The 14,967-nt window shown below is 40.1% G+C and overlaps 1 protein-coding gene across 2 annotated transcripts in view; it reads left to right on the top strand.

The window, feature by feature from the left end:
• The first annotated feature begins 1,793 nt into the window (after positions 1-1,793).
• Positions 1,794-14,967, top strand: part of DNAJC13 (DnaJ heat shock protein family (Hsp40) member C13) — a 55,734-nt gene continuing 42,560 nt past the window's right edge. For both annotated transcript variants that reach the window (XM_080364266.1, XM_080364265.1), the window contains exons 1-5: positions 1,794-2,027; positions 8,666-8,746; positions 12,894-12,969; positions 13,477-13,626; positions 13,990-14,031. In XM_080364266.1, coding sequence (XP_080220392.1) covers positions 8,679-8,746; positions 12,894-12,969; positions 13,477-13,626; positions 13,990-14,031 — 336 coding nt within the window. In that variant the 5' untranslated portion in view covers positions 1,794-2,027; positions 8,666-8,678. The remainder of the gene's footprint in view (positions 2,028-8,665; positions 8,747-12,893; positions 12,970-13,476; positions 13,627-13,989; positions 14,032-14,967) is intronic.

Here is a 14,967-nt window from a genome sequence, read left to right as displayed (position 1 = left end):
ACTTTAAGAACACTATTTTAAAGAAAAGGCGTGGTGTTCTAATGTGAATCATATTTCAAAATATTTATGTCTGTCTTTAGGCTTTTTAAGGAGATCATGGCAAGCTGCTATAATGCTGCTGTAGTTTACAACATTTTGGGGAAGTCTTATGACTAGTACAAAATATGGGAATCACAGTATCATAGAACAGTTTGAGCTGGAAGGGACCTTCAAAGCTCATCTAGTCCAAAACCCCTGCAATGAGGAGGGACATGTTCAACTAGATCAGGTTGCTCAGAGCCCTGTCCAGCCTGGCCTTGAATGTCTTCAGGGATGGGGCATCTACCCACCTCTCTGGGCAACCTGTGCCAGTGTTTCACCACCCTCATTGTAAAAAATTTCTTCGTCATGTCAAGCCTGAATCTCCCCTCCTTTAGTTTAAAACCACTACCTCTTTTCCTGTCGTAACAGGCCCTGCTAAGAAGCCTGTCCCAAACTTTCCTGTAAGTCCCTTTTAAGTACGGAAAGGCCACGATAAGGTATTCTCTGAGCCTTCTCTTCTCACAGAATGGTTGGCCTTGGAAGGGACCTCTGCAGATCATGTAGTCCAACCCACCTAATAAGCAGGTTTCACCTAGAACAGATTGCACAGGAATGTGTCCAGGCGGGTTGTGAATATCTCCAAAGAAAGAGACTCCACAGCCTCTCTGAGCAGCCTATTCCAGTGCTCTGGCACCCTCAAAGTAAAGAAGTTTCTCTTCATGTTTAAAAGGAACCTCCTTTGCTTCAGTCTGTGCCCGTTGCCCCTCATTCTATCATTGGGCACCACTGAAAGGAGTCTGGTCCCATCTTGACACCCACCCTTGAGATATTCATAAGCATTGATGAGATCCCTCTCAGCCTTCTCTTCTCCAGGCTGAACAGACCCAGCTCTCTCAGTCGAAGGAGGAAACCACTGCTGCCCCATGTGAGGAAGTTGATGGGGAGCTTAGGAGCCCCGTAACAACTTCCAAGGGTGGTTAGCCGACCACACAAATCAGTGCTTCAGCAACATTAATATGGGATTTAACATTGTTTTTACAATCACACAATTAATATGCATAATTAAAGTTTACTTCATTTTTTGATTGTCCAATGTGCCTTCCACAGCTTGATGCCGCACATTCCCAAATGGGAGACTACAGGTTAGTAACATTTGTATGTAATTAAAGGACCTCTCTTATTTGCTACATACTTCTCTGATGAGCGTGAAACCAGTACCAGGCCTCAGAACTGCCGTACCGGGATGCCGAAGGCAGGAAAAACTGGTAGTGCTGCAGCTGCCCATAGTCCAAGAGCTGCACAAACACAACACTCCAGGAGCTGGGCACTTGGGGAACTACCAACTACCCCCAAACGAGTTGATCTAGTCTTGACCAACAGACTAAGCTCTAATAAAATACCACAGAGAGCAAAAACACGGGGAGAGCCGCTCACGGCCCTGGGTGAACCCCTAACCCGCCTCACTCTGCCCCGCCATCGCCACAGCTCCAACCTCTCCCCTCAGCAGCTCCGCCCGCCGCGCCTCAGCCCGCCCCTTGCTGGCCCCGCCCGACCCTCCTCCCTGCCAAGGTCTGAGGTGACGGGGAAGCAACGGGGAACTCCGCACCCCACGGCTTTGCGCATGCGCAAGGAGCCCCCCCGCCCGACCCGCTCTGGTTCCCTGCAGGGCAGGGCAGGGGAGCGGGCAAGGGGCGGCTTCGCCGGCGGGGCCGGCGCGGCCGCGGGAGGTGCGGGTAAGGAGGGGCTACATCAGCTGACCGCGTCCCGTGACGGCCCCGGGCTTGACGGCGGCTGCGTCGAGAGGGCGGTCTCGCTGCCGGAGCTAAGATGGCGGCCTCCAGCGCCAGACTCTGAGGGAGTTGGAGAGGTGTAGCGGCTGCCGCCTGGCCCGGTGGAGGGTGAGGGGCGAGGGCTCCGCTCGGTGGCCCTTCACCCTTATCGCCGGCAGCGGCGGGAAGCGCAGCGCTGGTGGGGGCAGGTCCGGGCAGCGCGGGCTCCCTGGCCAGGTAAATCCCAGTGGCGGGGGAGGTGAGGGGGCGGCGGCGGCCCCCGCCTCCTTCCACAGCCTCGGGCGGGGCCCTGGGGCACCGAGGTGCTGCTGGGGGCCGGGTGGGTGCGGGGCGCGCCCCGCCGTTGGGCTGTGAGGGAGTGGGGGCCGGTCTGGAGCCCGCGCTCGCTGCCGCCCGGGCACGGATCCTTCCGCCGGCGAAGCCCCCGCTCCTCGTCCAGCCTGGACGGGTGAGAGGGTGGCGGCGGGGGCGGCCCTGGCCTGGGGCGGTGAACCCGGGCGGGCCTGATCCCCAGCTGAGGTACCTGGGTTGTTACAAGCCACTCTCAAGGCTTCTCTTCCTGTAGCTTTTCTTTAGCCTCAGCCTGCCTGGTGCTTCGCTGAATGTGCACCTGATGCAGCTTGTGTAGCCACGGGGCAACATTTGTCCTGTTTTTTTCTAAATGAGTACTAGCGCGTCCATTAGGAAAAGATACGTTATTTTTCTCCTCTTGGCCTCGGGTCAAAACATACCCATCATGAGATGCTTTGGGAAGTAATTTATGAAGGATGGGAGACATGAGAAGGAAACTTGCTCTCACAAACATGAGATTTTATTTCTTTTTTTCAAGTGGTTATAGTGTGGCTGAAGAGCATAAGCAGAACTAAATGTGTCTTTCAGAAAATCTACCCTTAATGTGGTTATTTTTCCAGGTGGTTTTTAATTTCTCCCATGGATGCATTTTGCTTGCTCTTTGTGTTCTGAAAGTCAAAACAAGTCGGTATACTAAATGGTTTTCTGTCTGCAGTGAGCTGCCAGCAGTCTTTGGGATAGATTTTCCTGTCAGCATGGAGCTTGCACCTTGATAGCTGTGTCTTTACTGAGGGCCAAACTCTGGGTGGTAAAAATGGTGTCTTAGTCCTTCAGTTTGGGTGGGAGGTTTTTTCCTATTTTCAGCTTGATGCTATCAAGCATAGGGAGCATTAGAGCATGCTGTTTAGGCAGAAGACGGCATATAAGTTCACTTGGAGTGTTCTTATTAGTGTGCTTATTCTCTGCTCTGTGGTTGCTTTTGAAGTTAATGTAATCTGAAGTGAGTTTTATGTTTTTCTGTTGTGCTCCTTCACAAATAAGATCTATGGCAGTGAAACTGAGGAGATAAAGTTGAGTAGATAGCAGCCTTGTTTCTTAGTACTCAGCACTAGTTAAATAATTCTCTATTTAAGAAAACGTTCCTTGTTTTGGAGCTTAAGTTCTTTAAAGTTGAAGCTTTTTTCTTTTGATAATTAGAAGATTGTCTACATAGGCTACTTGCATGTAGTGAGATATGTAGAAAAGGCAGGATGTCAGACTGCTAGTGACTCAAGTTTCAGCTTTGAATTGAGTTAGGAGGATGCTGTTCAGTCTGTCGCTTAGTTCCAAATAACAAGACCACTAGTACAGAGGTAAAAACAATGCTTGGCCCTAGCCTGCTTCAGTTTCTACATATGCATCTTGGTCTAATTCCTGCCTGCTATAGGCAGACAAATGTCAGAACACTTAACCAGAAATTAATGACTCCTTTCCATTGTTACTGACAGGTTTTTTTCCACTTGCAACACATTTCTAAGTGGTTAGAGTCAGAGCTGAGAATCTATCCCTGTAGTATAAACTTTCCAGGAACTTTACCTTGTATTTTAGTCTTGCTGGAATGAATTTGTAAAAAGATTTATTTCATAAGTATTGCTTGCTCCTCTGGGTATCATGTGCTATTTTTCATAGTTTCCAAACACATATTTGTCCTGAAGGACTGAATCACCATGCACCAGATTTTAAGTGGTATGCTGGGGATTGATCTGAAGGGCCAGATCTGTGCTTTCAGATTGAGGTGACTTTTAGCTTGTATTTGAAGCTCAATAAGTGAAGCTTACTGACATAATAAAATAAATCTCCAGTTGGCATTCAACTGTATCTTGAAGTGTTAACCTTCAACTCTTTAACTTCTCAATTTGCTTCCAAAAATATTCTTGTGCTAAAAAAAACCCCTTTTTTTTCTTTCCCTCATTAGCAAGTAAACCCTTTTGTTCCGATACTTTCCTCTTTAGCTGGTGAATGAGTTTAGTTTATCGATACAGCAGAGTGCTAATGTAAATGGAAAAGAAAAAAGGTGTGAAAGATTCTGGTTATTCTCAGCGCTGGTGCTCACTGAGGGAACTGGCTGGAGGATGGACACTAATGTCATCACCATCATTTCTGGTAGCATTATGTTTGAAATTCTCAGCCTTTTTATTTCCTAGACTGTTGAAGGTGATGATGCTGCTGTCATGGAGGCAGGTTGCACTAACCTGCTTAGGAATCTGCTGGGTCTCATCTTTCTCCTTTTACAAAAAGGGCTGCACAACAGATTAAATCTCAGTTTCCACAGTTTATTAGGCTGTAGTATTTCAAGAGGAGAGAATCTTTTAGAGAAGAGGAAAAAGTGTAGTGTTTGTTAAAAAGACTTTGTCTGAAGGCAAAACTCTGCCAGTTAGAGCACACAGCGGTGAAAGAGGCAGATACAACCTAGGCAACTGAAGCATTTCAGTGCAGAAAAGCTCATTAATTTAAATAATGCTTTTAAAACTACACATGAGTAGATGACTGAAAATCAGGCTCCATACTGTTAAGCTAAAAGCTAGCTATGTAGAACTACAGATTAACAGAATTGTGTGTTTTTTCAGTGCCTTGCTCTCATTTGTTTCCAGTTGATCCCTGTTTTTCTCCTCTTGATGTCTTTTCTCTCTCAGGAAAGTCATGCTTGAACTAGATACAAGTATCTGTCCCTGTGTATTGACGTGCCAGGAACTTTACCTAGTATTTAGCCTCGCTGGAATATATTTTTAAAAAGAAATCTCAGTTTAGCAGCATTCCTCTTCCACCCAAGAAATCTCAGTTTCTTATCAGCATTTCTCTTCCTCCTCCCTCCAGTGAAATAGAATAATAATACTGTTTGTGGCTTTGAAGTGGTACCTCAGCATGGGTTAAACCTTCACTTTGTAATAGTAGAGGAGTTATATGATCAGGAAAAAAAGTCAGTCTGAATTCTGCACTAAACTTTGAACCCATGTCCAAGATTCTGAATTTATTTAAACTAAGGAATGCTTGTATGTAGCTACAGCTATGCCTATTGCTTTGAAATGTGCAAGGTCACAGCTTTGTTTCTAACTCTTCAAGTATTGGTTTGAGACTGACTTGTCTCTGTTTCCTGAAATAGATTCTGCTTTCCCAGATGGTAACTTTGTCTGAAGAATGTGAGATCCTGGAAAAGTGGAAAGCGTATGCAAGTTGAACATAGCTTGTGTAATATACCTATTCGTGTAGCTTAAATTCTGAGGCAGGGGGAGTTCTGGCAGCAGTTCAGGCCCTTTAATTTTAGGGGTTGCTATTTCTGGTCCATGCAGCACACAAAAATGTGGTTTCAGCTCTTCCACCGAAATCTGTTTCATTGCTACTTGCAGTACTACAAGAACCAAATAGGAAAGCTTTGCTGAAGTTCTGTCTTGTGTAAAAGCTAATTAACATCCCCATGTATTGGGGGAGGGCTTTAGTTAAACTCCCAAAAGAAGCTGCAAGTCATGGACAATATTTTGCCTGCAGGAACCTCAGATCATTTGACTATATGTTGCATTCAGCATGCTTCTGCTCTAAACCAGATGAAATGTTTATAAGCTGCTGCTTTCAAAGTACTTGTTGCCTCAGCTCCAGCAGAAATAGAACAACTGAACTAGGTGTTTCTCTAGTACTAAACCTTTGAGGGCCATGAGTATGGGATATCCAATGGCTGTGCTGCAATATGTTTGAAATAAGCTTTGAAGCTATGTTTTCTATTGTGAAATAACTCAGGACACTAAGATGATAATTAAAATTGGGACTTTATTGCCCGGGATGCTTTTGTAGGTGAAATAAAGAATTTAACTAAACTTTTGTGTCAAATTGGTCAACTTTTAAGAAATGTCTCAAGGAAGGAGAGGTAAAGGTGACAATAAGAATGTTCTCTTATTTTGGGTAATTAATATGATACAACTATGCAGGCTGCTATACCTTACACTGGCAATATGTCTAAACTTGATTAATAATATAACTTGATGTGCTCTGCCAACTCAATGGTTATACTATCTCTGGTACTAAAATTACAATGTATCACATTGTAGATAGTATAGCCAGAGTGATGCCACACTGGTTCTGCAGGAATGAGTGATGGAAGAAAACTTCTTGGTTTCTTCTAAAAAGTCTTTGTCTTTGGCATGAACTATTTTTTTTCATCTTGCTTTTGCTGTGGAACCAAAGATAACTGCGAAATGATTGCTGGACCTCAACATAGCAGCTCAGAACACTAGGCTATTGTTAGCCTTGTTCTCTGTTAAACTGCAGGGAAATGTGTACAAGAATCAATTGTTACTAGATTTTGGCATATATTACCTCTGTGCTAGTCTTCTCAGTGGGAGAAGAAGCAGAATGAGTAAAGCATCAAAGCTTAATGATTTTAATAGTTTTAATCTAAACAAAAAAGGCAGTCTGGTCCATTTGTCACTTCAAGTGCATATAAAATACTTTGTGCATCAGTATCCTGAGTCTAGCTAGATGCTGGTGATAAAAGTAATGGAAGCAACTGGTTCATAAATGAGTGTTTCTCAGTTCAGTATTATTAAGACTAGATATTTACAAGTGTGAGAACATCTTGCTTTAAATACTCTGGATAGTGTTCAGGTCTGGGAGACTTAATGGAGCTGGTCAGTGTAGTCTGGTGTTGGCAAAACTGGAATTGCAGATAAATAAGTTTTATAATCCTGTACTTAGTGAAGCTAGTCTTTTTATAAGCTTTTTTTTTTTTTTTTTTTTTTTTTTTTTTTTACTAATACATTGGTCCATGTCAAGAAAATGGCTTAGAAGGAGGTATGAAGACTGAGTATCTGGTGCTGTGTTCTGAAAGTTAAATTTAAAGCACAAAATTATGAGAACTAAAGTGTGTTATTATACAGTAAGATCTGTGTAGTTTGGACAGAGTGTTTTGATGCTTATACGTGGCAATAATTAATACAGTGAAGTTCTTAAAATAGGCAAAATGGAGAATGCCAGGAATAATGCTGTTGCATATCTTGCCCCTCTTGAAACTTTTCTTTCAAAAACTGGATTTAGAGAATTGAGTGTGTCACAAGTCAGTGACATATTAACTCTGAAGGTTTAACTCAAAAATTGAGACATTGAAATATGTAAATGCTTCTTTTCTCTTTTTCTAGAGGCAGTACCACAATTCCTCTATAGTAGGTAGTGATGATGGTGCTGGTTCTTCACCTGAGGGAAGGAATTCTCAGGTTCATTTCAGTCAGGCTATCCATTCTTCATGTGTGTGTCTACATAACTGCTACAGCCTTTGCTCAGAAAGAAAATAGCCTGAAGTTGTAGAGGGCAGAAATTAGCAGTGAGCTAATGCTACAAGTCATCCGTCTCAAAATGAGAAATCTTCCTTTGCCAAATCAAGTTAGCTGAGTGTAAAAAGAAGACTGGGGTTGTAGTCTTAACTTTTAGTGGGGTATTGACTGGGACTGGATTACTCTAGCATTGTTCCATGCAAGCTATGAATATGAATTATTGCAGAGTAGCTTCTTAAGCATGTGGTGTTTTGGGGATGCCACTGCGTTAATGTTGTGAACTTGAGAGTGGTACTAGTCTGTAATCAAGAGCAGAGAAGCCTGTTCTGACACATTTGAAAAGAAAACTAATGCTGTAGCAGTAAACTGAGACTGACAACTTCACTCTTGCAATTTGATCAGGGTATGTCCACTTTGGTGCCTTGCATATGTAATAACAGCAAAGTGAAGTAAAAGGGAGGTTAATTTCTCAAGTGTCAACATGCATCCGTTTCAATCATGGAATATAGTGTTTAGTGTTCAGAAACATTCCTTAGAACTTAGCAGCTCCTAAAGCAGTGATCCAGTCAAGCAGTCGTGGGCAAGTTTCACTAAATTCATGCGTTTGGGGAATAGGTATTCATGTGTGAAATAAGCACATTGAGTTGTTAGCAATGGGATTGCTTAAACTTTTACAGCACAGAAATGGTACTTAGTCAGCTCTTTAATAGCAATGCTTAGCTAATAAGTAAGTTTCTCAACTTCAAATTCCATTTCAGACTGGAAAATAAGCTGTTCTATCTGTCCAGATTTCCCCTTGCCATTTATTTTTTAAAAAATGGCAATAATAATCTGGCATAGCTGGCGTTGTGGATGCAGGGCACTCAGATTATTTTGATATTGTAGAATTTTCAGGAGTTAAGTGTTCTGACGATAACCTAAAATGCACTTGAATCTGAATGTGCGAAGATGCAGCAAAAGTAGTGCGATTGCGATAATATGGCAAGTAATAGGGCATAAATTACTGTACTCTGGTACTGTTAAAGAGTAACTGGTATAACAAAATCAGTGAGGAAACATAGTAATTATGTTCATCTCCTTATGCAACTTAGTCTGTGAATTGTTTGATAAATGTAAGTATTCCTAATATTTCATTGTGTGGAATTGACAAAGAAGTGACTTAAGTGTTTAAAAACCAAGTATTTTTGTCTTGAAGCATATTGATGATTAGTGAACTTTGGTTTTAAATGAAAATTGTGAGTACTAATAGGATGTCTCTTTTGTTTTCAGGTCTTGGCACAGAATGAACATAATTAGAGAAAACAGAGATCTTGCCTGTTTCTACACAACAAAACATTCATGGAGGGGAAAGTAAGTAATTTAAAGTTTGTTTGGGTTGTGCTTTTTGTGTGTGTGTATTGCATAACATTTCTCCTCTCCTTATTGGATTTAACTGCATAGTTCCTGTAATGATAGTTGAAGATTGAACTAAAGGCTCCTGCTGTGCAGTCTCCGAACTGAATGTATTTTCCTTAGCATCAGTTTGTTTTTTAAACACTGGGTCTTAGCCTTCCTCTGTGCATGTTGCTACACTTCAGTGTAACTCTGACATGACCACCTGACTTGCTCAGCTTCTCTGTCTCTTGGATTTACTATATAAAGCACTGATTTTCGAGTGGAAGTGCTTCTTTTCAGAACAGATTCTTGGAGGACTAGTGTCTTTTGTGCTTTAATAGATGAGGGTCACTAGTCCACATATGTTCTTAACATGTTGTTTAATAGATTATCTGTTAAACTACTAGCTGAGATTATTTGAAGACTTCTGTTACTAGAAATAAACTTTATCTGTTATGGGGGGTCTCATATCTATACATGAATTTTCAGTGATGCCTCTGTCTGCAAAAGCTAGGGAACTTCTAATGAAACTGTCCATTAAACTATCATAATTGGTATGTACTGTACTGTGTTTGAATATAGCTGTTATGCATACTTTTTAAAGTTTCATAGGACTTTCTTTGGTATCCCTACCCATTGTTCCTCCTTACATGCATAGCAGTGCTGTGGAACTGGGATTTTTTTCCTTGCTACCTAAACATCAACAGAACAGGAGGTACATTGTCTGTACCTCAGGATCATGAGTTCTGTTTTATTTTAATGGTTATGGTGACAGATGAGGTCTGACTCTGTTGTTTGACCAATAAGTTGAAACTAGTGTGGTGGTTTTATTTGTTGGTTTTTTGGTTGTTTTTTTGTTTGGTTTTATTTGTGGGTTTTGGTTTTTTTGTGGTTTTTTTTTTTTTTTTCTTCTCTGGCTGTGTACTGATAGTTACTTCCTGAATTCTTCCTATCTAAGTTAGTGAATGCTGGAAAGGAAAGAATGGGATTGCAGGAAGTGACAGCCGCAGTTCTTTCTCAATTTTGCTTTGAAGAGCCATGAAATTGCTTCAGTGTATAATCCAAGAGCTCCCTGCCTTTTTGTCAGTAAAAATTAAAGCCCTGGGTAGTTCAAAGTCCAGAGTAGACTGAGCAGCTGTCTGAGGGCAAAATCTTTGTTCTATCACAACACATTCTTGATTGACTTGAAATAAATAGTTTAATATTAAGTTCTACTTCATTAGAATTTTTAACTCAACTTGTGTAAATTGAGTCTTTCATGAGTTAAGATCCATGTGTTTGGATTTATGTGGACACGAGTGAATAAACCGTTTCCTTTAGTGATCATAATATACTATATTGGGGTAGAAAGTTAGAACAGTTTTCCCTATTTATCTTTCTGTTGCCCAACAGAAAATACCTGGTCTTTTCCTTTGAAGGTCCTGTGATGTATATGCAAATTTAGTGTGCATACAATTTGAGCCACTTGGTGAAAATGAAATATGTAGAACTCAAAATGCTTTTCTTGCTCAATGCCTTCTGTTAAAGAGCCTGTTCCTACATAATGCAAGCTGTTGAAGTTAGAGTAGTTTGATCTTGAACTTTGGCAGTACTGTTCTGATAAACTATCAAGTCTTATAAAATGTCAAACTAAGTTTAAAGTCTAAACCAGGCTTAGTTTAAAAATTCAGTGGCACTTTAGTTTTCACATGATGGAGAGGGAGTATTTTGTGAGTAGTTGCCTCTTGGGTTGCAGCAGAAGCTTATATGATTTTTAGTAAGCTTATATTTGAACACTTAAGTCTTCTCAGTTCTTAGTTACACATTCTCAGTATAATCTATGGATAATATAAAAAGGCAGTAACTTAATGTGTAGTGCTAAATGAGCCTGAATCACTTTGACTATTCATATGATTTGTCACCTTGCTGAATACAGGCTGTGTGTATGGCAGTGAAAGTATTTTCTAGTAGTACAGATGATGAGAATAGAATCCTAGAATACTTTGTGTTGGAAGGGGTCTTCAAAGGTCATTTAGTCCAACCCCCCTGCAATGAGCAGAGATCTTTAATTAGATCAGGTTGCTTCATCTGTCGTTCTGTAAAAATAATGAACACTGTCTTTCTTTTGAGTGTGGTTGTATGAAATTGGTCTACCAGGTTCATCCTGATTTAAAAAAAAAACAAAAAACAAAAACAACCGAACAAAACCAGTTTGACTTGGAACTTCTACAGTGCTTCTAAGAAACTAGTGAATAGGCAGTAGCCTTTTTACTGGGAAGAGGACATTTGTTTTGAATTTTTCTCAAAATAGCTTGGTGTTAGACTGTACTGCAAATGTGTAAGCCACATGTACGAACTGACTTCTGAGTTTCTTCTGTTTGTGCAACAAGACTTTGGTCTTCTGAATTTGCCTAGGGAAGTGAGATGAAGGAAATAGTAACTTGGCAAATCTGCTGTTCTGCCTTGTGTTCCTTGTCACATCACACATTAAGAATGCTGGGTATTAAATATCCTTCGTAGGTCTTGAAATGCTGGTTTGAGGATGAGGGGAGAAAAGGAAGTGGCTATGATGTTTGGAAACGGATCTTCAATTATGTGTGATCGTTGCAGATCCTCATTCTACCGCAAAGTACTGTGAAGCTTTTTAGTATGTTAAGTGAGTAACCAAAACCTTAAACAAGTAATAAAGTGCTTTATTACTTGTGATAAGATTTAAGTTCTTTAGAACAGCATAAATGAGCCTTATTTGTAAATCATATAAGAGACTGAATAGCTACCTAATTTTTGCAACAAGAGGAGAGGCAGCAGTTGATGTGTTCAGAGGATTTTTCTATGATCTGAGAACAAGAGCATTCTTTGACAGACTGAAAATAGTGGAACTGCTAGCAGTCAGAATAACTTCAAATGTTCTGCTTGATTACTACAACTTCTCTTGACCTGCATTTTACAACACAAGAATGTAGAGAAAGAGGGAAGAAACGCCCTGCTTCTTGATGCAGTGTCTAGTATGGCACAGATCCAGCTTAGTCAGCCATCTGGTTGGTCCTATTCTGTTCTTCCTTAGCAAACTCACAGCATAGTCAGAACTGAAACTGAAATTGCTACACTGAATCAGTTTTAATACAGACAACCAGCTGAAGTATTTTATTTGGTTCAAGTTCAAGAAAGACATCCATATTCAGATCCCGTTTCTTTGGTCAGAGACAGTTGCTAGAACTGGCCCTGGTTCAGGTTTGGCTTGACATTCTGGGCAGGACTGCCTCAGATAGAAGTACCCTAGAAGAAGTTTGTACAAGTAGTAAGGGATTAGTAATAATCTATTGTTTCAAACTCTGGTTACTTGTGTTGCAAAACTTTCTGATTCAGAAATATGTAAATAGTCTCTTTATATAGAGTTGTTTCAGGATGTGCTATGAAGGTTGTCTAGGAAATGAAACCATGGTAAGGCTTCCGTTTCACATTTGATGTATCTGAATTTCTTCGCTTTGGCTTACTGCTTCTTGTTTCTGTTATGCCTGAAATGCAACTATGTTGCTACAGCTGTTCTTCAAGCACTGTGGCGGTTAACATGTCTGTGAGATCAATGTACAATGACTAGCTGCATATTGAACTACAGATTCAGTGATCCAAATCAGAGTTTAGTAGTCTAGTTTTCCTCAAGTTGAATAAAATTAGGCTTGGCCATAGTAACACTTTGTCTTGTTACAGTATTGTGACCAGATGTGTAAATTGGATTATTTCATGTTACAGCTGTTGTCTGAGATGACTTCAAACAGACACTTTATATAGAGTATTGCATGAATGTATTTCTTTCTAACTGTGTAGTGCTTTTAAAATTTATTCTGGTCTGGGAGTACCTTCCAGTGGAAGTTTCAAGAGTCTTTTGGTCCTGACTTAACCAATAACATAGGAAAAGCTATGCATAAGGAAATCTATTTAGTAGTATTTAACTTGTATGTCCCCTTTATGAATATATAAAACAGAGAAGATTAACGTTTTAAGAGTAAACTGCAAACTAACAACAAATATAATTCCATATCAATTTCCTAACACTGACTTGTATGTAGCTTCTTAACATAATTTTTGCAATTCAACATGACTTTTCTGTGACTTCTGGAGAAACGAATGCTCTTCTGTGTTCTAGGTATAAGCGAGTCTTTTCAGTTGGAACCCATGCCATCACCACATACAATCCCAACACACTGGAAGTTACAAATCAGGTAACTATTATTTTTGGACAGGGCTATTTTGAGTTTATTTGTGATTTGCGTTCACTTTCCAGAGTGAATAATAGCATTCAGTCTTCAGAAACTTTCTAGTCTGAGATCTTGGCAAAATCAGAAGGTATGGCAGATGCTGCAAAAGCACACAAGCAGAAAACTGGTGTTGCCTTCACTAACTCTACAAATATCCAATAGTTTTTGTAGTTCTAGGCAATTTGTCTTTACTGGCCAATAAGCAGTAGTTTGCTTTTGGGTGTGCTGTTCTCAGGGAACTGGGATAAGTTTTGATCACTCTAAGGCTATGTCCCTGAAGGGAGTTGAGACACTTATTTACTTTGCAGAGTATTGAATAAGAAGCTCAAGCTAAAGCTGTCATGTAGCATGCTAGGTATTGCTTCATTACAACAGCTCAATTAGTTATTATAGGTACTAAGGGGTTTTGAGTGGAGAAGATGTAGCTTTAAAATTACTAATGGTGTAACCTAATTACTTTCAATTGCCTAGTGGCCTTATGGAGATATCTGCAGTATTGCTCCTGTTGGAAAAGGACAAGGAACAGAATTTAGTCTCACTTTTCGCAAAGGGAGTGGAAAAAAGTCCGAAACTCTTAAGTTTTCCACAGAACACAGAACAGAACTCCTTACAGAGGCACTGGTAAGATTTTTCTTTTATTTTTTTATTTTTTTTTTTTTACTATTCAAGCAAGTAGTAAGTATTTGGCTATCATTACCATTTGTGGTAGTTTACTGTGCTTTCTTACATAAAAAATAGGGAAGCAAGTTGTCTGAGCTGTAATGTTAATGAACCTGATCTAGTGTCAGTTGCAGCAACTAGTGCATGATTCTTAAATAATGAGTAAAGCTACAAATACTGAATACATTAAAATGCAATGGAATGGTGAGCTGTCAAGAAAGCTTAGTTTGAGTCCTTTCAAACAGGGTCAGCTTAAATGTTGACTTTCTGGATAGGTGGACTATTGTATTTGTATTCATTCATGGTTAACTTTTTTAAAAACAGAGATTCAGGACAGACTTCTCAGAAGGAAAAATCACAGGACGGGTAAGTGTCTGACTTGTCTGGATCATGTGTAGTTTAATGAGATGATCTAAAGACTAGTACTTTGTTCATGTATGTTATGCTTGTGCTAGATGCACTACCTAAAATAGCTTTTGTAAATTTGAATCTGAAGTCTTGCTTTGAGAAGAGAAAATTAAGGGTTTGTACAAAAGCAATGGGAACCTTTTCAGCAGTAGAATATTTGAGTCCTCTTCACTTGGCCCCAGTCTTATGGTGGTACACTCAAAAACTTAGAATGTTACTGCTGAAATAAAGGGCTTTCTAATTTGGTAAGGTGGAAGAAGAAAAAGAACATAAGCTTTGATGCATTATTTGATGTTTACTAGTTCCAGCACTTTACTTTCTAAATCTAATTTAGTTTTTGCATGACATCCTGAACACTTGATGTGGGAATATTTTTTTTTTTTTCCCTAGGAGGATTTTGGTTGGTCAGATTAAAGTCAAGATTGCTATTTAATGAATCTTGGTAATATAGTAATAAGAAACGCAATATACAGAGCTGGACTTTATATTTGGTTGTCTTCTTGTTACATAAGATAGCACTTAAAGTATTGCATAGATTAAATCTGCAGTGATGAGCATAGTAACACTGCTGGAATATGGGTGTCCCCTTCGTCTTCCTGTAGTTTAGAACAGACCTTTAACTTTTGCTGGTTTCAGTATGCCTGTATTTGTAATAGAATATGACTGCAGGAGGTGAAAAAAATTGCACTATAGTGATAAGTTTACCTTAATTTAGTCCTGATGAGCAGAGTAACAGCATCTGGTGCAATAGCTGTTTCCTTGTCTAACTACCATGCACACAGTCTGTGAGTGGACTAGCATCTGCAGCAAGAGAAAATTCCTTTTGGAGCAGCTGTTTGGGGATTCCTGTTCTCTCTTCAAAATGTATTTGTTTAAGCTGTGACTTTCTTGTCA

Source organism: Nesoenas mayeri, assembly GCF_963082525.1.
Source record: "Nesoenas mayeri genome assembly, chromosome: 2".
In the NCBI taxonomy this organism is placed as follows: domain Eukaryota; kingdom Metazoa; phylum Chordata; class Aves; order Columbiformes; family Columbidae; genus Nesoenas; species Nesoenas mayeri.
The sequence above is the reverse complement of the archived record's forward strand: the minus strand, read 5'-3'. Positions and strand labels throughout refer to the sequence as shown.